The 21,969-nt window shown below is 55.6% G+C and overlaps 3 protein-coding genes across 4 annotated transcripts; 1 reads left to right on the plus strand and 2 right to left on the minus strand.

Annotated features, from left to right (window-relative positions):
• Positions 1–1,424: 1,424 nt before the first annotated feature.
• On the minus strand, positions 1,425–2,416 carry LOC310640229 (olfactory receptor 52B2-like). Its single transcript, XM_083362403.1, has one exon. The coding sequence runs from the start codon at positions 2,399–2,401 to the stop codon at positions 1,550–1,552; it is 852 nt and encodes a 283-aa protein (XP_083218529.1). The 5' UTR covers positions 2,402–2,416; the 3' UTR covers positions 1,425–1,549.
• Positions 2,417–9,765: 7,349 nt separating this feature from the next.
• Positions 9,766–16,303, minus strand: CDCA8 (cell division cycle associated 8). 2 transcript variants are annotated; one of them, XM_083362393.1, is made up of 10 exons: positions 15,531–16,303; positions 15,308–15,436; positions 15,169–15,209; positions 14,993–15,068; positions 13,570–13,688; positions 12,816–12,895; positions 11,638–11,736; positions 11,402–11,528; positions 11,081–11,167; positions 9,766–10,477 (listed from the first exon to the last, which is right to left on the minus strand). In XM_083362393.1, the coding sequence occupies exons 1-10, from the start codon at positions 15,628–15,630 to the stop codon at positions 10,433–10,435; spliced, it is 903 nt and encodes a 300-aa protein (XP_083218519.1). In that variant the 5' UTR covers positions 15,631–16,303; the 3' UTR covers positions 9,766–10,432. The 2 variants fall into 2 exon arrangements, with proteins under 2 accessions (XP_083218519.1, XP_083218520.1); XM_083362394.1 differs by lacking the exon at positions 11,638–11,736.
• Positions 16,304–20,576: 4,273 nt separating this feature from the next.
• Positions 20,577–21,674, plus strand: LOC310640227 (hemoglobin subunit beta-1). Its single transcript, XM_083362401.1, has 3 exons — positions 20,577–20,803; positions 20,892–21,114; positions 21,443–21,674. The coding sequence occupies exons 1-3, from the start codon at positions 20,712–20,714 to the stop codon at positions 21,569–21,571; spliced, it is 444 nt and encodes a 147-aa protein (XP_083218527.1). The 5' UTR covers positions 20,577–20,711; the 3' UTR covers positions 21,572–21,674.
• The last annotated feature ends 295 nt before the right edge of the window (positions 21,675–21,969 follow it).

Here is a 21,969-nt window from a genome sequence, read left to right on the forward strand (position 1 = left end):
ATATTGGGTTCACACCAATATATTGTACAGTACTTTGTTAGACAGGGCCCAGTGTCCAAGTCTGTCAAGATCCTTCTGGATCTTGAGCCTATTTTCTGGGGTGTTGGCTATTCCCCCCATTAGACGCCAGGTGAATTCCCTTCTATTCCTTCAGCTCAACCGTTTATGAAGATATTAAAGAGCACTAGGCCTAGGTACCCCACTGCGTGCTTCCCTCCATGTAGATGCAGTTTCAGTGAGGACTATCCTTTGGGAGGGGTTGGTCAACCAGCTACAAATCCATCTGGTGGTGATCCGATCTAACCCACATTTTTCTGTCTTACTAAGAAGTAGGTTGTTCTCAAATGCCTCACTGAAATCCAAGTATACTATGTCCACAGAATTTTGCTAGCCCACTAATTTAGCGACTTTGTCAAAGAATGCAATAAGGTTTATCTGACGTGATTTATTTTTGACAAACCCAGGTTGGCTTCCAGTAATAGCTTTGCTTCTTTCCAGGTTTTTGCAGATCCGTTGCTTGATTATCTTTTCCAGAATCCTCTCAAATATTGAGGTTAGGCTGATAGGTCTGTAGTTTCCTAGACCTGTATCCCCCGCCCCTTTTTTTGAAGGTGGGGACCACATCAGCTCTTTCCCACTCCTCAAGTGTTTCCCAGGGGCTCCAGGATGCTTGAAAGAGACGGTTCAGTGGGTCCAAGACCTCTTCTGCCAGATCCTTCAGAACTCTGGGATGTGATCCGTCAGGGCCCGGTGATTTGAACTCGTCTAGAATGGGTCGGTGTTCTCTTACCATTTTCTTGCCTAATTTGACTTGTATTCCTAATCTTTTTCAGTGCTGCTTTTGATAAATTGGATTTTTTTCCCCTTTTGTGTAATGGCAAATGCAAAGAACGATTAAGCAGATGTTTCTGAGTCACAGTTTGGTTTTGGGCTGTTAAAATGAACAAACAGGCACCCCACCACACAGCAACAAAAATCACAACCCCTCACTAGAAACTGGATCATGTCTTGACAACGACAGCCAGCCAACCAAACAACCCAAAGCCAGACTGTGACTCAGAGGCAACCAAACAAATTTGCACCACACAGATGATACTTAAACACTGAGGACTGTGGCCCAGCAACAACAACCAGCCAATCAAACAGCCCGAAATCAGTCCGTGACTCAGAAACATCCAGACAAATAACACCCACACCAATTTACAACACACAAAAAGGTATTTAAAGGCCAGCGCTCTGACAGACCAGCACGATTCAAAGCACACTGAAGATGCCCCTCTCCCAAATTGCATCGCCAAGCTCGGAGATCGAACCAACAGTCCAAAGCAGCTCCCTGTTTATCAACCCTTAACTCAGAGCAAGACAAACTTTAAGGAGGAGAGCAATAAAAACGCTTTTGATTAGATGGAGTGTGTGTGGGGGGATCCAACCGTTTTCTCACGGGCTCCAAACGCCATTCAAGCAATGGAAAGGAGAGCTGTTGGTTGGCTTTTCCATGCTCACCTTGTCTGTAAGGCAATGGGGACTCTACCCACTGAGCAGCTCTGCCTCATCTGCTGCAGGCCTTGCCGAGCCTTTTCCAGATCAGCCGGGTTTTTACGGCATAGACAACCGGGTTGAGCATTGGAGGCAGCAGCTGGTAGAGGTTGGCCAGGAGGATGAGGACAGACTGGGGGATGCTGTGGCCGAACCGGTGGGCGAAGAACGAGAAGAAGGCCGGGGTGTAGAACATGAGGATAATGCAGAGGTGGGAGCCGCAGGTGCCCAGCGCCTTGAGGCGGGTGTCCTTGGAAGGGAACCTGAAGACGGCCCTGAGGATCAGGAGGTAAGAAGCGGCGATGAGGAGCACGTCCAGGCCTGGCGAGAGAAGAGTGGTCACAAAGCCGTACCAAATGTTGACAGCGATATTGGCACAGGCCATGCGGGCAACACCCATGTGCTCGCAGTAGGAGTGGGGCATCACCCTCTTCCCGCAGTAAGGCAGCCTCTTGAGGAGGAAGACGGTGGGGAACATCACGCAGAAGCTCCTGGCCAGAGCCACCAAGCCGGTCTTGCCAACCACGGAGGGGGACAGGATGGAGGTGTATTGCAGCGGCCGGCAGATGGCGACGTAGCGGTCAAAAGCCATGGCCAGCAGGATGGTGGACTCTGCAATGAAGCTGATGTGGGTGAAGAACATCTGGGCAAGGCAGCCGTCAAAGGAGATTTCCTTGGAGTAGGACCAGAGGACGCTCAGGGTTTTGGGCACGGTGGAGGACGACAAGGCCACGTCGGCCACGGCCAGCATGGCCAGGAAGAGGTACATGGGCTGATGGAGGCTGTGCTCCACCCGGATGAGGAAGAGCAGGGAGAGGTTTCCCAGAAGCGCGAAGAGGTACATCAGGCAGAAGGCCACGGCCATCCAGCTGTGGTATTCCTCCAGGCCAGGGATGCCCACCAGGATGAAGGAAGCAGGAGGGAGGCTGCTCTGGTTGCTGGGCTGTCGGGGGTCCGGAAGCATGTTGACTCATTGCACCCAAGTCCGGGCTCCAATCCTCTGCTGGAGGGAGGAAGAAGACGGAGGGGTTACGGCTGGAAAGCGTGGTTGCACCCGGGGCCGAAGGGATGGGACTGGGGAGGGACGCAGCTGCTCCATAAGTAAAAATCACATTGCTAACATTTCTAAGATGGGATGCTGTAATGAGTGAAGCGGCAATATTTTGAGAAAGTACTTCAAAGAAGCTAATGAAGAAACATTAATGACATATTCGTAATGAAGCAACAGGACGAGAAGCAACGGATGGAAACTCATCAAGACACAACCTGGAATTAAGGAGAAACTTCCTGACGGGGGGGGGGGGACAATCAACCAGTGGAACAGAAGTCGCCTCTGGAAGCTGAGGGTGCTCCATCACTGGAGGTTTTGAAGAAGAGACTGGACAGACGCTTGTCTCAAATTGTATAGGGTTTCCTGCCTTAGCAGGGGGTCGGACTAGATGACCTCCAAGGTCCCTTCATCTCTATTCTACTCTAAGAATGCTAAGAAATCCGATGTAGCTTATTCTGTTCTTTTCTTTCCCCTGGAAACTCTTGCTTTGTAAATACTGACCAAAGAAGAGGAATCGGCTGCCAGCTGACTTCTGAAAACCCTGCCTAGAACTGCCAGAGAGAAGAGCGGTCAACCTCTCCTCCAAAACGCCCGAAGAAGGCAGGACAAGGAGCAACGGAGGGAAACTCATCCAGGAGAGAAGCAACCTGGAACTAAGGAGAAACTTCCTGACGGTGCTGAGGACCATTAACCAGGGGAACAGAGGTTGTGGCTGCTCCATCGCTGGCGGCTTTGAAAGAAGAGACAGTCATTTCTCTGGAGTGGGATAGGTCTCCTGCCTGAGTGGAGGGGTGGATTAGAAGACCTCCAAGGTCCCTTCCAACTCTGTTATGTTATTCTGAGAGTCCAGGAGGAAAACACAGCCAGCCTCTCGGCATAGTGCTTAATAGCCCTTCCATATTTTTTTTGAAAAGCAACACTTTTTGCCATTATCAGTACAGTACAGCCTATTCTGACTACATTATGCTGTTAAGCATAGTATGGTAGCATATAATAATTTATTTTGCATAATTATACCTTGTTATTTAATACATAATTAAGATTATTTCTATGACTAGACTTGGTGGGGCCATAAAAACACAGGCATTTTCCCGCATCAGAGATGCCTACAGATTATTTCACTGAGTAAGATTCTCTTATATAAATTCCAGACTGGAAATGATATCTTGAAGAAACGTGATGTCCCAAATTCCAGCCATTGCCCCAATCCTTGCAAAACATTATATCATTGGTACATCCAATAAACAAACATTTCCATGTTATCATCTCCTTTGTGCAGCCACAAAGAAAACCGGCCTTTGGTTTACAGCAGAGGTCTCCAAACTTGGCAACAGCTATGCTGGATGGGGACTTCTGGGAGTTGAAGTCCACAAGTCTTAAAGTTGCCAAGGTTGTACACCCCTGGTTTAGAGAATTGGTCCTTAGGCTGGTGCCCAAAGTCTTCCCCAAATCACAAAGCAGGCAATAGGCTGGCTAGACTAGAAGACCTCCAAGGTCCCTTCCAGCTTCTACTCTACTCTACTCTACTCTACTCTACTCTACTCTACTCTACTCTACTCTACTCTACTCTACTCTACTCTACTTGTGACTCACCAGCAAAGGGAGATGAAGGCAGCTCTTGAATGGAGTTGAGGAGCTCAACCGTGCAAGGAAGAAGATGATTTATCCAGTTTTCTTGGGGACTCCAAGGACACGCCTGCCTCTTCTTCCTTCAGACCGAAATTGGCAAGAGAGGCCCAGTTCCCTCTGCCCCCGGGGATGGAGAAACTGGCTGTTTTCAACTTCACGTCCGCTGGTGGGTTTTCCCCCCAAGGACAGGGGACTCCCCAGTGCCAGTTAGAAGTTGCTTGTGTGGCCCCACAGGGAGGGTTTCAAGAGGGCATCCGCTTCCTATGGGGGGATAACCCTTCCCACTGGCTGCCCCAGGGGCTTCTTAAGGACGAACTCTGATGGGGAGACGGCCTCGGGGAGGAAGTGCTCTGTGGCCACCAGACTTCTTCTAAATCACTTGTGGATCCTGGAAGCAGCCAGTCTTGGGCTGGGCCAAAAGGAATAAAGGAAACTCAAAGAAACTCAGGGGAAGCCCCCCCCCCCCCGGCCTGGGAATTCTGCTTGCTTGACTTGAAGGATGGCTCAGCCGGCCTCAGACCCGGGGAAGGCCAGCCGGCCTCTTTGGCCCAGCCTAAGAAGTGGACTCGGAATGACCATTTTATTTCTTTAGTTGTTTCTTTGTGTCTTTATTATTAACTATTATTAACTTGTATACAGCTGCCCATTTCACTAAAATGGTGAATTGCTCAAAAAAATAAAGGGAACACAAGATAAGACATCCTACTATACACACACACACACACACACACACACACACACACACACACACACATACACACACACATGTATATATGTATATTATGTATATATGTATAAATTTATATTTGTATATCCATATTCCTGCCTATCTCAGCTCTTAGTTTCAGTTTTAGTACAGTTTTTAAATAATATTTTAATCAGCATAATTTTAATACTGTAATTATTTGGTTTTACATATTGTAATCTGCCCAGAGTCACCTTCTAAGGATGATGGGCGGCATAAAAATTTAATAAATAAAATACACATTGATCAGTGCAGAAGAAAGCAAGACCCCACCCAGGCAAAGAGAGGGTAAGGCCGGCCCCTTCAACGGCGGAGCCACCCAGGCAAGTCTCTGGTTCCCGGTCCCCGACTTTCCCCGGTGCCCTTGTGGCAAGCAGGGTCCTTTGTTGGGACTGGTTGAGCCACGCGAGGAGGAGGAGGAGGAGGAGGAAGGTTCTCCTGGCGGGGGAGGGAACTGGTTTGGCTTCCCCTCCTCGTGTTTGATGAAGAAGCAAAGGGAGGGAGGCAGCCCAACTTCACAACCCCCCCCCTCCAATTCCAAAAGTGGAAGCAGCAGCCACCTCCAGGATGTACGTGCAACACGTGTGCAGGAACTCTTGTTGTGCAAAGGTTATGAGTGGGAGAATTCAGGCGGGTAACTGGAGGAACACCTGAGGGCTTATGGGTATAAGTACCGGCCATTACCTGTAGCTGGGCAGTTGTTTTCTTGAGACAATAAGGAGATGCTTTGACGCTGTGTCGCTTCTTGCCTATTAACTTAACCCACTACAGTCGGCTTTCAAGCCTAAGGCGGGACTAGAACTCCCCGTCTCCTGGTGATGGGCCCAAAGTGCATCAGCAGCAAAATTGCCATTCTTGAATACCGGAGAACATGCCTGGATGCTCTTGTGTGTGACTTCTTGCAAGTACCTGTAAGGAATCTATGGCATCCCTCCCTCCCCGGTCTGCTCAGCTCTCTCCGTCTCTGCAGGAGGATTTGTAGCTGACTGGCCATCTGGACCGAAGCCCTTCTGGGCTCTCTACATCAGGGGCTCCTAACTAGGGGTGCTTGCCTGCCCCCCCCCGGGGGTACGAAACGATATTCCAGGGGGTGCAAAAACCTGGGTTTTCAAAATTATAGTGTGTACGCATAATTTGTTGCCGTTATTTCAAACTTCTGCAAGGGGCGCGAGAAGTGTTCCAAGGCTGTGGGGCATAGAAAAGGTTGGGAGCCGCTGGTCCCCGTCTCCCTTACAGCCTGGGGTGGACAACTGGGCACTGAGGGCAGGAGGAGGGCAGGGCCTGGGCCTCTCCCTTGCCAGGATGAGGAAGCTCCGGGCCTGCCAATGTCTCCCAAGTCTGCCCTTCCTTCCTTCCACGTGCCTCGCACGGAGGACTCAGTTGAGGCTGGCGGCCGCTGGCTGTCCCCGGTCAAGCCGCCCATCGGGGATCCGCACAGTTCCCACCTCGGCAGGCAGCAACCGGGACCCCTTCCTGCCTCTCCACTTGCAGCCTCTGCCGATGGGCCTCTCTGGGCAATGTCTGGAGCCGACCAACCCTCCATTTTGGGGGGGAAAGGGGAGCAACCGGCAGCAGGGCAGGTGGGGACTGATCCTCGTGGCAGTGAAGGGCCAAGCCTGGTCCACATGGCCCATAATAGCCAAGCCTGGCCCCACGGCCGGTCAAGCACCCCCTTAAATCACACCACCACCCATCCTCCACCCTCCTAAAGGATACAGGCTGGCTTTGCAGAGGATCAAAGATACGGGGGGTCCCCGACTTACGACCACAACTGGGCTCAAAATTTATGTTGCAAAGCGAGGCATTTGTTATGACTTTTGCCCCGTTTTACAACTTTTCCTGCCACCTTTTTAAAGTGAATCACTGCAGTTGTTAAGTAACAGGGTTGTTAAGTGAATCTGCCTTCCCCATTGACTGCTTATCATTGACAGAAGAGGGTCACATGACCCCGGGACACGGTGACCGTCATAAATTTCATGACCCAAATTGGGGAAAATCTTCAGTGCTGATGTGAAAAATGGTCGTAAGTCACAACTGTTTAGTTCTGCCTTCGGCTTGAAACAACCACATTACTAATTCAGCGATTCACTTAACAACGGTGGCAAGGAAGATCGTAAAATGGGGCAAAACTCACTTAGCAACTATCTCATTTAGCAACAGAAATCTGGGGCTCCATTGTGGTTGTAAGCCAAGGACCACCTGTAAAAATCTGGCCGATGTGTCGGTCTATTGCCAGCTCCCCAAAAGCAAGCCTTGTGCAGTTTTTGGAAAAATAAGAGGCCTCCTTCAACCCCACAACCACAGCTTTCCAGGAGGTTGGTCTTCTGTCCTGGCACTGGGGTGGGGTGGGGTGGCAGAAGTAGCACACACCCCTGTTCTGGGGCAGGGATGGAATGGGCTGAGGTGGGGAGGGGCGGGAGGGGACGTCCCAAGAAGCCATGCAGACCTTGAAGAAGACAAGGGGTTGCTGAGCCAATGAGATGGTTCCGCCCTAGGCGCCTGATGGACCCTGAGTGGTTCCAGGCGGCGCTTGGGCCCCCACCTGCCTCCTTTGCCCACAGCTCGGCCGATGCCCTAGTGGAAGCCTGGGAAAGGGCGGCCACAGAGGCACTTGACCGAGTTGTACCCATGCGGCCCTTGACCCGGTGCAGATCCCAATGGGCTCCATGGTTCTCCATGGAGCTCCGGGAGATGAAGCGTCAGAGACGGGGCCTAGAGAGCTGTTGGAGGTCCAGCCGATCCGAATCCGACCGGTTACAACTAAGGTCGTTCACGAGAACTTATCTCGTGGCGATGAGGGTGGCAAGGTCTAACCACTTTGCCACCCTCATCGCGTCCGCAGATAATCGCCCGGCCACCCTGTTTAGGGTGACCCGCTCCCTCCTTAATCAGGAGGTGAGGGAGGAGCCCTTGCAGGGTCGTGCAGAGGAGTTTAGTCGATATCTGTCAGACAAAATCGCTCAGATCCGGACCGGTCTGGACTCCGACTGGGCAGAGTCTGATGATGAGGATACGGGCAGTCTTGTCAATGTTATCTGGGAGTTCGATCCTGACTCCTGAAGACGTGGACAGGATCATGGGGAAGCTGAGCTCCACCACGTGTTTGTTGGACCCGTGCTCCTCCTGGCTGGTTTATGCAGCCCGGGATGGGACACGAGGCTGGCTCCAGGCAGTGATAACTGCTTCTCTGAGGGAGGGTAGTTTTCCCGCCGCCTTGAAGGAGGCGGTGGTGAGACCCCTCCTCAAGAAGCCTGCCCTGGACCCAGCTGTATTAAATAACTTTCGTCTGGTCTCCTACCTTCGCTTTCTTGCGAAGGTTGTTGAGTGTGGTGGCGCATCAGCTCCCTCTGTTCCTGGAGGAAGCTGATTATCTAGACCCGTACCAATCGGGCTTCAGGCCCGGGTACAGCACGGAGACGGCATTGGTCGCGCTGGTGAATGATCTCTGGCGGGCGCGGGACAGGGGCTGTTCCTCTGTCCTAGTCCTTTTAGACCTCTCAGCGGCTTTCGATACCGTCGACCATAGTATCCTGCTGCGGCGCCTCAGGGGGTTGGGAGTGGGAGGCACAGTCCTTCAGTGGTTCTCCTCCTACCTTCTGGGGCGTTTGCAGTGGGTGTTGGCAGGAGGGCAGAGGTCGACCTTGAGGCCTCTCGTTTGTGGAGTTCCTCAGGGGTCGGTCCTCTCGCCTCTCCTGTTCAACATCTACATGAAGCCTCTGGGTGAGATCATTCGTGGTTTTGGAGTTGGGAATCATCAGTACGCTGATGATACCCAGCTTTTTATTTCGACCCCAAACCACCCCAGTGATGCCCTCGACGTGATGTCCCGTTGCCTGGAGGCGGTTCGGGTCTGGATGGGGAGGAACAGACTTCAGCTCAACAATGACAAGACTGAGTGGCTGTTCGTGTCAGCATCTCAGGATATTCAGAATATTCCATCTCTTTCTATGGGGGGTGAGCTATTACCCCCCGTAGATAGGGCTCCCAACTTGGGGGCCCTTCTAGATTCACGGCTCTCCTTAGATCATATAGGAGCTGTGACTAGGGGGGCCTTCGCCCAGGTTCGCCAGTTGCGGCCCTATCTAGACCGGGATGCCTTGCGTAGTCACTCATGCGCTTGTGACCTCTCATTTGGACTACTGCAACGCTCTCTACATGGGGCTGCCCTTGAGGACCACCCGGAGGCTTCAACTGGTGCAGAATGCAGCCGCGTGAGTTGTGTTGGGGGTCTCCTGATACTCCCATGTTACACCTCTGCTCCGCGAGCTGCATTGGCTGCCAGTTGCCCTCCGGGTGAGATTGAAGGTGCTGGTTATGACCTACAAAGCCCTACATGGCATGGGTCCGGATTACCTACGGCAGCACGTGCTGCCGGCATCAACTTCCCTCTGTCCAGTGCGCTCCCACAGAGAGGGCCTCCTCAGGGTGCCTCCGATCAGAGAATGTCGACTGGTGGCCCCCAGGGGGAGGGCCTTCTCTGTGGGCGCACCAGACCTGTGGAACCACCTTCCGGTTGAGCTCCGGATGGCCCCCGACCTGCGCTCCTTCCGGCGTGATTTAAAAACCTATCTATTTGAACAATCTGGCCTGGTCTGATGGGTTTGGGGTTGGATTTAAATAAGTTCTTAACACATTTTTAGTATTGTATTCTTGGGCATAATTATTTAATTTTTTAAATCTCTTTTTTAACTTTTGTATTTACACTTTTGATATTTATTGTCCTGTACACCGCCCTGAGTCCTTCGGGAGAAGGGCGGTATAAAAATTTAATAAATAATAACAACAACAACAACAACAACAATAATAATAACAACAACAAACTTTATTATTAAATGCAAAACCATTAAGGAAATGGCGCCATTGTGCCTAGTGGAAGAGGGTAAATAGAAAGCCACAACAAAAAGGCTTGGAAAGGGAGGAAAGATTCCCTGGGTGGAGGAAAGCAGCCGGCATTCGTCCAGGGGGGTTCTGCTCCCCCCACCCACCCCCCGGGCTGTGAAGGGCCGAGGCTGGCTCTCCCCGGGGCCACACAGCGGCAAGCGAGGTGAGCGGGAGGCGCCCTGGGGCCGACTGGGGGACCCGAGGCCGCCAGAGGAGGGAGACGGGCGTCCGGTGGGTGGCACAGCAGGAGCAGCCCTTCGGGCGCAAAAGGGCGAGGCCGGTCAGCCTCCTGGCAGCGGCCAGGACAACCCTGCATAACGGAGAGCAGCTCCGGCCAGCCGGCGGCAGATCTGGCACGGTGAGAAGGAACCGGGGAGAGGCAGGACCAGCAAGGAAACCGCTTGCCTTCCCTGCCCCAGACACAATGTAGGCCCTGGGAAATGGGGGGGGGCGCCCCAGAGAGAGCAACACGGAGAGAGAGTACACAGGAACCCTGGGAGGTGGGGCTCCTGCCCCCCCACCTGCCGCAGCCTCCGGAGGACGTCCGTCTTCCCTCTCCTGGCCCAGAACTGGAGCGGCCGAAGGCGCCATCACTTATGGCTGCCCACTCGGCTGCAGAGGTGCGACAGTTGACTCTGGAAGGAGAGGAACAGAGGCCGGTGGTCAGAAGGGACCCCCCCCCCGCAGGGCTGAAAGGAGCTCTCGCCTTGGTGACTCCTCCTGGGAGGGGCCAGGATGGAGAGCTCCCCCACCCCCTCTCAGGATGGAAAGCTGTGCGGGGGGGGGGACACAGCCTGGGCCCACTCAGGGAGGAGACGTCCCAGCAAAGGCCTCCTCCCCTTCCCCCCCCAGCAGAGCTGCCCCCCACCTGCCCACCCGCAGAGGCCTTTTCTAGCCCTGCAGGCTCCGCCTCTGCCTCGCACCCGATTCCTTCCCAGCCTCTCCAGGGCCCCGAAGTGGAGTCGGCCCCAGCCCTGCCGGTCCCTGTGGCCGAGCTGGCGGCCTTGCCTGCCCCCTTTTATTTTGTGCTGTTATTTCATGGCTTCGTGGAGGTTTTTGCCTCTGCAGGAGGGCTGGCTGTCCGGAGCCAGGGGGTGCTTGGGCATGGGGAGGCCAACTGTCTCTCCAGGGGGACCCCCGGCATTCGGGAAGGCTGGTCGACCCGGACCAGGCTCCAAGGAGCCCAGACGGGGAGGCCGCCGCCCCCCCAGGAAGAACAGAGAAAGAGCCAGACCCACCGACAGCTTCTTCACGCTGCCCAGGGTCTGGGCGTTCAGCCCTCTCAGGTCCTTCTCTGAGAGCTCGCTGGCCCTGATCCGCATATTCTGTGCAGAGGAGAAAGGGCCGTTAGTCTGGAGTGGGACCCAGGCTTTCCTGGGGGTGAAACAAGCCCACCAATCCCCCCCACAATGAATGCAGGAGCCACAAGGACCCCCGGCCCGTGCCCACTTGAAGCTGCCACCTCTGTGTGGAAAGAGAAAGAGAAGCCCCCATCCTGGAGAGAGGCGAGAGGGCAAAGGTGGCTTCCACGCTGCCCCCTCCCCCCCGCAGACCCTTACCTCTCCTCCGCCCAGGGGCACCGTGAGGAAGACCTCGCTCCTGTCTGCCAGGGGGCTGCCGTTCGCCGAGATGCTGAAGACCCGCTCATGGGCGGCAGGGGCCCGCAGGCCGGGCGTCTTGAAAACACTGCGGGCAGAAGCCGACAGGTGGTCGGTCAGGCGGCCAGCCCTCCCCAGAGCTTCCCCCAGCCCCGCACCGGAGGCCGCCCGAGAGGCCTGCCTGCAGAGGGGCTCACCTGGAGTCAAACTTCCCAGCAGGTGTGAACAGAGGAGTGGCAGCTTTTGCGGGGTTCCCTTGGCCGGCCGGAGTGACGGGGTTCACTTTGGTGAGCCTGCTAAAATACCACAGCAGCAGCCGTCAGTGGCCCATTTGGGACTTCAAGCCGGCGGCCAGAGCTCTAGACTGGAATTCCTGGCCTGAAGGGACCTTGAGGGCATCAAGACCACCCCCTTGCTCAGCACGCCATTCCAATTACGGCCCCTCGAGGGACAAGCCTAGACCGCTAGTCTCATGAACGGGACTGCTGTGATTTAAATGACAAATTTCGTCCTCCCCTCTGGAAGAAGAGATCACGGCAGGCATCTTAGTGCCGGGAGGCACCTTGGGGGGCGGTGGGGGGGGGTTCTTGTCTCCCGACTCTGCTCTGCCCACCGCAGAGAAATGCCTGCCCAAACTCTTCTGGAAAACCTCCAGGGACGGAGGAGGCGCTGCTCCCTTGCACAAGGGCTCCAGAGTCGGGAAATTCCTCTCCGATCCCAGCCTGGGTCTCTGGGTGTCCAAGCGTGGCCACCAGAACTGCTGCAGTTGTGGTGGCTGGCTGGAGAACTCTGGGAGTTGAAGTCCATATGCCTTCAGCTTCCCAGGCCTTACAAGCTCCTCCCCCTCCGGGTCCTGAGGGAACCGACCTCCTCCCTCGCCCCTTCCTGCTATCGCGTCCCCTCCTTTGAGCCTGGAGTTCCTTTTCCTGGGGTTCCGCCTCCGAGGCCCTCCCCACCTCCCTTGTCCTGCCCTGCCCTCTCTCCAGCTCCTCAGCCTTTCCGTGTTGTGGAGACCAGCACCCCATCTCGGGGGGGGGGGGGGGGTGTCTGACCAGGGCAGTGTAAAGCAGCAGTAGCCCTTCCCCTATTCCCCTCTCACGCAGCCCAGGAGCGCGCTGGCTTTTTAGGCAGCTGCAGCACACTGCACCCCTGTGGTCTTCCAGGACCCCCAGATCTCCTCTTGAGGAGTTTCCACAGTGCCGTGGTGTCCCCCCTCAGGGGTCTCCCTGAAGAACAACCCACCCGGCGTCTCCTTCACCTCCGTTCGCAGGGCTCGCTTCAACCTGCTTCAGTCTCCGACAGAGGAGAGTATTTTTAGCTCAGGGTCGTTCTGCGGATTCCCCAGCTGGGTTGCTGACTGCTGGCTGCCCGTTACCTTTTAGAGAAATGCTTGGATCGGGTTGAAGGGGGCCGGGTCCTCTTGGAATTCGGAGGCCCTTTGCTGGAGGTCTGCGCCTGGAAGGCAGAAGGGGGTGTGACTCTGCCCGCCTTCGGCCACAGGCCCTTTGCTGTGCCAAGCCCCAACCTCTTTGGAGGCCGTAGGTCACCGGTCCATCCGCCCGCCCGCCCGCCCAGTTCATTCATTCGGAATAGAGCGGGAGGTCCTCTAGTCCAGCCCCCTGCTCAGGCAGGAGACACCATCCATACCATTTCAGACAAGTGGTTGTCCAAGCAATTCTCGAAAACCCACAACTTCTGGAGGCAGGTTGTTCCACTGGCTAATTGTTCTAACTGTCAGGGAAATCCCTCCTTAGTGCCAGGTTGCTGCTCTCTTTGGTTAGTTTCCCTCCGTTGCTTCTTGTCCTGCCTTCTTCGGGCGCTTTGGAGAATAGCTTGACTCCCTCTTCTTTGGGGCAGACCCTGAGATACTGGGAGGCTGCTATCGTGTCCCCCCTGGTCCTTCTCTTCTCTAGAATAGCCATACCCAAATCCTGCAACCGTTCATTTTTCATCCTTCTGCTGTCTTGTTACCCATTAACGTCCTATTGCTGGGACTTGGCAGAGAAAGACCCGTTCTCAGACAGAACCTTCTGGGCTTCGGGTGCAGCCCCCCCGAGGGCTGCCTGCTTCGTTAAGACAGAGAAAGCGCTCGGCAGGCAGGGGTCCGGAGGGGAGCCGCGAACTTGTACCTTCCCTGCCTTCTGGTGTGCCACGTCCGGATCAGCCTGGTCCTCCTGCCTGGACTTCTTGACCGCAGGCAGCAGAGACGTCTCCATTTCTTCGTCGATGGTCTCAATGTCCTGCTTGGCTATGGGGGGGGGGAGGGGAACACAAACTCTTGGAGGAAGGGGGCGAGACAGGCGGGCTGGTGGGGGCAGCTGGGAAATGCTCGCTTCTCAGCCGGCTCCATCACAGCTTCTAGGGCAGGGGTAGGCAACCTGGGCTCTTTTACGACTCGTGGACTTCAACTCCCAGAATTCCTGAGCCAGCCACGCTGGCTGAGGAATTCTGGGAGTTGAAGTCCACCAGTCATAAAAGAGCCAAGGTTGCCTACCCGTGATCCAGGGCAACATGAGCGATCGGTTTTCTTTTTATTAAGACAAAGCAAGCGGTCCTCGGCTTACAACCGTTCATAGGGCGACCATTTGAAGTTCAACGGCACTGGAAGAAAGGGACTAGCGGCCGTTTTTCACTCTTATGACCGTTGCAGCATCCCCAGGGTCACGCCATCAAAATCTGGATGCTTGGCAACGGATTCCTATTTATGACGATTGCAGCATCCAGGTGGGACCACGTGATGCCCTTTTGCGACCACCTGGCCAGCAAAGTCAATGGAGACCACGTTGCTAACAACTGCAGGGATCCCCTTAACGACTGTGGCAGGAAGAGTCGTAAAGCGGGGCAACTGTCTGGGCTCAGTTGCGGTTCTAAGCCAAGGCTTTCCGGAACTCTTTCCCGAGTATCGTTAAGAGTGGAAGGAGAGGAAGCAAAGTGAAGTTTGTTAATCACAAATGCCGATGTTTGAAAATTGTTAAGTGAGTTTTGCCCCATTTTATGTCCTTTCTTGCCAGTTGTTAAGTGAGTCGCCGCAGTTGTCAAGCCGGTAACACGGTCGTTAAGCGAATCTGGCTTCCCGTCAGGTCATGAAAGGGGATCACGTGAGCCCCCAGGACGCCGCCAACGCCACGAGTATGAGTCAAGCCTGTGAATGTCAATCACGTGACCCCGGGGAAGCTGCAGCGGTCATAAGCGAGGAAGAAAGAGCACTTTTTTTTCAGTGGTCTTGTAACACGGAATGGTCACTAAGTGATCCGCTGCAAGTCCAGGACTGCTGTGTTGGTTGGAAAAAGGCAGAAGAGGTGACATCCTGCAGGGGATGCAGGTGATTTTTCTCCCCCTTCCCTGAAGTGTGTGCAACCTGAGGGCCAGGTGTATCTGGGGGGGGGGGGGGCTCACCGTCTTTCCTCCTGGGCAACCCCCCCACCTGCTGCAGAGCGCCTGGGCGGGCGGCTTCGGGGTCCCACGCTTCCTCTTCGCGGCGGGGGGGGGCCCGCGAGAGCATCAGGCGGGCCCTCCTCCCTCCCTCCCTCCCTCCCCCGCCCGCCCGCTGACCTTTCTTGGCGACCCGGAAGGGCGTCTGGACGGCCCGGGAGGCCAGCTCGTTGATCTCCGCGATGTCCACCTCGTTCTGCGGGGAGGCAAGGAAGCCGGGCAGCTGGCGGGAGGCCGGGGGGGGTGGAAGGCGGCCCCATTCGGCCCCCCAGCCCTCCCCCGGGCTACTCACTGACCGAGGCCACCTTCTCCAGGGCCTGCTCGTCGTCTCCCAGGGCTGCAGGGGGGAGAGAGGGGGGAGGGTCAGCTGGCGGGCGGGGGGCGCGCAAGGGCGGGGGAGGGGGAGGGAGTGGAGGGGGGGCGTCGTGGACCTACCGTAAAAGTCCAGCCAGTTCATCTCTCGCACCGCCACCGGCAGCCGCAGCAGCTCCATGTTGAACATGTCCTCCGCTTCCTTCTTCAGGCCCTCGCCCTCCGCCCGCACCCGCGCCACCCGGGCCTTCACTGCAAGACAGGCGCCCCGGTCACCACGCCGCCCCTCCCGCCGCCCCCGCCCCCACCCCGGTCCCCTCCGCCGGCCCCCGGCCCCCCGCCTCACCCTCGCGGTCGAAGTCCCTCAGGAAGGCGTCCAGCCGCTTGTCCCGGGCCGAGGCCTTGGGGGCGCCCCGGGCCGCCGCTCTCTTCTTGCCGGGCGCCATGGCGGAAGTGCAGCTCGCGGGGCCGGCGGCCGTTAAAACCTGGCGCGCGCCCGCTCGGCCAATCGGGAGGCGGCCCGCCGCCGCGCGGGGGGGAGGGGCGTGGCCGAGAGCCGCCCGCACGGCTCCTCCTCCTGCTCCCGCCAGGCCACGCCCCTCGCGCCGCCCAGCCGCGCTTTCCGTCGAGGCTTTCGGGGGGTGGGTGGGCGGAAGACCGCAGGGGAGGGGCCCTCGGGGGTGGGCGGAGCTTTGGGGCGGGGGGAGGGGCGCTTCGGGGGTCTCGGCCGCGCTCACGCTCAGGCTCCTCCGGCGAGGAGAGGGGACCACGCGGAGATCGCCCTGGGCCCTCCGGACTCCTCCTTCGGCCAAGCGGGGGTCTCGCGTGCTCCGGTGGGGATTGGCGCCCCGTCCCCCCCGCCCGGGCTTGCGGGGGGGTCCAGGCGGGGCGACGGTTGCGCTGCTCGGGGCGGGAAGGGGCGGAAGGGCCGGGAGAGGCGGCGAGACGGTTCTCTTGCTTCCCAGGAGAAGCCTCCGGGCCTGGGTCGGGCTCGCCGCGGACCTCGCCTGACTGCTTCCCGCTTTCGGCTCCCTCTGATAATTCCCCCCGAGCTGCAGAAGGGACCTCGGAGGTCGTCTAGTCTCACCCCGGTCCGGGGCCGGAACGTCTGCAGGGGGCCACTTAACTCAGCTGCTCCAGCCGAGTTCTGTGGGGCTTGCTGGCAGGAGGCTGAGGAGGGTGGGCTGGCCCTCTTTCCTCTGCCTTCCCTACTCCCCCCCCCTGCCCCCAGCATCCGGGCAGAGCGGCAGAACCGGATGGGGATGCCATAGCAAGAAACCACCCCCCCCACCCCCGAGGCTCTGTCCCTGGCATCTCGGCCTGCCCCTCTGGGGGCAAGGCTCACTCGGGGAAGGGCTCCCTGCCTCCCTCCCCCTCCCCCAGGCCCTCTGGGGCTTGTCAGGCGCTTGCAGACCTGGGCCTGGTGCTCTAAGTGGGCGATGCCAGGGACTGGCTGCCCTTATCAGCCTGGCTCACCCCCTCCAACACAGCCAGCAGCCCTGCGTCGCCTCCTAAGGCCTCTTCCCTTTGCAGTAACCGTAAACCTCCATCTCAGAACACAGGCCGTCCTCAAGTTACGGCCACAACTGAGCCCTAAATTTATGTTGCTAAATGAAACATTTGTTAAGTGAGGTTTGCTCCATTGTACGACTTTTCTTGGCACAGTAGTGAAGTTAGCGACATGGTCCACACTGACTTTGCTGGCCGTAAGGTCGCAAAAGGGGATCACGTGGCCCCAGGACACTGCGACCATCATAAATATGAACCAGTGGCCACGCGTCCAACCATGGGGGTGCTGCAACGGTCACCAAGTGTGAAATGTGCCTCCTTCTGACAAGCCAAGCCAGTGGGCAAGCCGGATGCACTTAACAACCGTGTGCCTAACTTTGCCATGTTTTGCATAGCAAGAGAAATTTTGGGCTCGGCTGCGGTCATAAGTCAAGGACTAGGAACAGAAATAGAATAGAACAGAATGTAGAATACAATAGAATAGAATAGTATTAGAATAGAAGTAGAGAATAGAATAATATTAAAATAGAGTAGAATAGATGTAGAGAATAGAATAGAATATTAGAATAGAGTAGAATAGATGTAGAGAATAGAACAGAATATTATAGAGTAGAATATGTAGAATAGAATAATATTAGAATAGAACAGAATAGAATAGAGCTGGAGTAAATAAAAGGGAAGGAGGGGGAAGAGGCATTTGAACACTCTGGTGGGTGCCTCTTGGCTCTCCTGCCATCCTGTAGGAGATAGAGGAGCGTAGCCAGCCCTACCAACAGGCTGGAGGAACAGCTTCTATCCGTGGGCTGTCAGGCTCCTGAACGGGAAACAACGCTACGTACGATTGACTTGCGAGGCCGGTGTGTGGTGCCATTAGCTCACACGGTGTAACAAGATGGTGGGTTTGTTGTCACTGAGTTGTGGGGGGGGGCATGAAGGGAGGCTCAGCCAATCTCACTGTACACAAGTTGTACTTAGATAATAAAGGTTCATCCATTCATTCAGAAGTAAAACGAGAACCGTCAAGGGATCACTGACAGTGGGAGAGCAACTTCATCGATCCAATGACCACAGGGAGTCGGGAGGCTTCGGCCTCTTCCCTGCCTGGCTCCGAGGAGGCCTCTTCTGGCTGGGCACGACTCCCCTAGGAGAACAACGGGAGAATTGGGGCTCCCAGCGGCCGCTGGCTCCTTTGGCTGAAGTTGGAAGAGGCTTCTAGACCCCCACAGTGGCGGCTCAGCTCCAGGAGAGGGGGGCCTCGGGGCCAGGAAAGGGGTCTTCTTTAGCATGACGGCAGAGTTTTTATACTGCAGTGTTATAAAAGGGAAGTAGTACATTATATTGTTTGGAAACACTGGTTAGCCATATATGTGTTGAGGAAAGATTGTTAGCCCTGTAAACATTTGAACCATTCAGGATACAAATAAAAAAAAGATTATCTATCTTAGTTAATAAAAACAGGATTATTAAGGTTTTTTTCAGTCAAAATTGAATGCAATGCAGGAAGTCCTCAACTTACAACTTTTTGTTTAGTAACCGTTGGAAGTTACAAAGACATTGAAAAAAGTGATTTGTGACAATTTTTCACACTTGACGACTGTTGCAGTGTCCCCCACGGCCACCTGATCAAAATTCAGATGCCTGACAACTGGCTCCTATTTATGACGGTTGCGCTGTGGCCGCGAGATCCCCTTTTGTGACCTGAGAAGCAAAGTCCATGGGGAATTCAAATTCCCTTAACAACCATGTTACTAATTTAACAAACTCGATGCTTCATTTAACAACTGTGGCAAGGAAAGTCATAAAATGGGGCAAAATTCACTTAACAAATGTCTCACTTAACAACATAAATTTTGGGGTCAATTATGGTCATAACCTGAGGCCTGCCTGTTCTAAATAACTGCTGCGAGTTTCATTAAATATTTGTTGTACAGCACAATAAAGCTGACATCTTAAGCTCGTTACTTAATATTAAGATCTCCGTTGCATTCTATTTTTTACGCATATTGAAAAAGAAAAGTTAAAGCAAATTTTACTGCAATTAAGGTACCAATAGATTTAAAAAAGAAAAAATGGTGGAAAGAAGAAAGACTTTGCACTTTGCACTTCCTGTTTCTGCTTCTACTAATTCAGTTTTATAAACATTTGCGCCCCTTAGAAGTCAACCATTCTTGCTTAAATTTGGTTAAACTTCTATTGTGAATATATACCGTACTGTCACTCCTGCATGTTCTCCAAATTAACCTCCCAGTCAGATATTTTCAGAATTGTGTTTTTCTTTCAACATTGGGCAACATTTATCACAAACAAAACCAATTTAAGTTAAAGATAAAAATAGAAAAGTGGAAAAAAATAAAGAGAAAAAGAAAGGAAGAAGAATGTGGTTTCTGATCAATAAAAATAATCTTCCATGAGATTTCCAACGTTTATTACTTTATAATTTATCTCAGTTATTATTGATAGAATTGCATACTCTCTATAGAATATTTTGTACCGCTTTTAGCTTGGTCTAAAATTTATAGATTATAGTCCATAATTTTTAACAGAATCACGAAGTTGGAAGGGGCCTTGGAGGTCTTCTAGTCGAACCCCCCCTCTAAAGCAGGAAACCCTACACCATTTCAGATAGGTCCAGTCTCTTCTTAAAAGCCTCCAGTGTTGGAGCATTCACAGCTTCTGGAGGCAAGGAGTTCCACTGGTTAATTGTTCTCACTGTCAGGAAGTTTCTCCTGAGTTCCAGGTTGCTTCTCTCCTTGAGGAGTTTCCATCCGTTGCTTCTTCTCCTGCCTTAAGGCGCTCTGGAGAATAGCTTGACTCCCTCTTCTTTGGGGCAGCCCCTGAGATATTGGAAGGCTGCTATCGTGTCACCCCCCCTAGTCCTTCTCTAAGCTAGTTCCCTCAACCATTCGTCCTAAAATTTATCCTCCAGACTTTTTATCATTGTGCTTCGCTGGTGGTTTTTAACAAGAGACTGGACAGTCACTTGTCTGAAATGGTCTAGGGCAGGGGTCCCCAGCCTTGGCAACTTTTAAGACCTGTGGACCCCTGTGGACAGGTCTTAAAGTTGCCGAGGTTGGGGACCCCTGGTCTAAGGTCTCCTGCTTGAGCAAAGGGTTGGACTAGAAGACCTCCAAGGTCCCAGATGTATTCTGATTGATTGGTTGATTGACCCTGGAGATCAAGAGCCTCACTGGCTACCACACTTCCTCTGATGTGCAACACCGCCCTGCGTAGCTCCCCTTCCTCCAGTTCTCCTTATTGATGCATTCTTTTGCTCAGTGGGGGTGTTTCAATTTGGACCTAAAAGAGCTACTTCACCCACTGTACCCCCCCCTTGCAGGAGGAAAGCTGTTTTGAGAGGGAAGAGCCGGCCCAGAGTCCCCCTAAGGGACACCCCGAACAGGACTTGCCCACCCCCTGCGGCCCCCTGGCATGGACCCCAACCTTCACCCCACCCCACCTTGGCTTCAATGCCTCTCTTGGGATAGGGAAGCACAGGAGGGAGGAGTAGGGACCCCCCCTCTGCTGTGGGAGGGGGCCCAGCAATGGACCCCTTGTCACAGGAACTGCACCCCATGAAGGGGGCGGTTTTGGGGGGGGTGGCTTTCCCAGGAGCCTCGCGGAGCCCACGAACAGCCTGGCTGCAGGTGAATTTTCTGGAAGCTCCCGGGCCTTCTGCGGAGCCCCAACGCCCCCACGGTGGCCGGGCGGGCGGCCCTGCTCAGCCAGGACCAAGGGAGCCCCGAGCCCTGGCCAGGCCATCCCAGCGGAGCCCAGCCAAAAGAGGAGGGCCCGACCCGAGGCGGGCGCCGCCGTCCCGCCGGCAGCTATCTTGGGCTCCGGCTGGCCCGGCAGGGCCACACCCGGCGGGCTCCCCCCTCCTCCCTGGCCGGCCCAGATCCACCCTCCCCCCGGGCTCCTTTCCCGGCGGGCAGGGTATAAAAGGCCGCCCCGGAGCCGGTTCCGCAGCGTCGCCGCTTCCCTTCCTTCCGCCCCGAGAGCAGCCCCCGTAGCCGCCGCCATGGTGCACTGGACCGCCGAGGAGAAGAGCACCATCACCGCCGTCTGGAGCAAGGTCGACGTGCCCACCGTCGGCGCCGAGGCTCTCAGCAAGTGAGCCCCGGGGGGGGGGCAGGGGAGGGCGGCGGGAGGGGGGGCCCGAGGCCGACTGCCAGCCGCTGACCGTCCTTCCCCTTCCCAGCCTGCTGATCGTCTGCCCCTGGACCCAGCGCTTCTTCACCAACTTCGGCAACTTGAGCAACGCGGCGGCCATCCAGAGCAATGCGCAGGTCAAGGCGCACGGCAAGAAGGTCTTCACCGCCTTCGGGGACGCCGTCAAGAACCCCGAGGGCGTCAAGGAGACCTTCGCCAAGCTGAGCGAGCTGCACTGCGACAAGCTGCACGTGGACCCCGTCAACTTCAAGGTGGGACTCCGCGGCCCCCCGGCCAGGCTTCTCCGGGGGCGGGAGGGGTACAGGGGCTCCTCAACCCCCCCGCCCTTCTCGCACTAGTTGCGTCTTGCAACGTCTGCTCCAGAGAGCGCCAAGGACCGCGCTCTCGTTTATCCGGGTCGGGGTTCCAGGCTGCTTCGAGCAGCCTCTTCTGCTCGGCCCATCCAAGACACGCACACACCCCGCATCTCCGGCTTGGGATCCGTGGCCGGGGGCAAAGGGGCTCCTTGGTGCAGGAGGGGCCGTCGGACACCCGGCGGGGAGCGACCACGGCAACTCTCTTCCCTTCTTTCTCTTCCAGCTGCTGGGCGACAGCCTGATCACCGTGCTGGCTGCCCACTTCGGCAAGGAATTCACCCCGCACGTGCAGGCCTGCTTCCAGAAGCTGGTGGCGGTGGTGGCCCACGCCTTGGCCCACCGGTACCACTAGGCCTCGTCCGCAGCGGGTGGGCCCGCTCTTCGCCGCCTCCGAGGGGCCCTTTCCGGCCCCCCTGACCTGCTCAGACAATAAAAGTCACCTTTCGCAGACTGAACCGACTCTGTCCGTGGCTTTGTGTGTGTGTGTGTGTGTGTGTGTGTGTGTGTGTGTGTGTGTGTGTGTGTGGAGGGTGGGGGAGAGCCGGGGGCGGCGGTAGTCGGGGAGGGAAGCGGCCGGGGGCACCGGGGTCTTGGGCGGCGCAAGGACCTTGAAACAACCGCAGGGCTCCACGGAAGGGAAGCCCCGGTGAGAGGGCGCCGTCCCCGGGAGGAAGGCGAGTGGTCGCTCACCAGCGCGTCTGCGAGGAGAAGGAGGAGGAGGAGGGGGGGTTGTTGTTAGAGGTCTCATTC

The sequence above is a fragment of the Vipera ursinii genome (assembly GCF_947247035.1).
Source record: "Vipera ursinii genome assembly, chromosome: 4".
In the NCBI taxonomy this organism is placed as follows: domain Eukaryota; kingdom Metazoa; phylum Chordata; class Lepidosauria; order Squamata; family Viperidae; genus Vipera; species Vipera ursinii.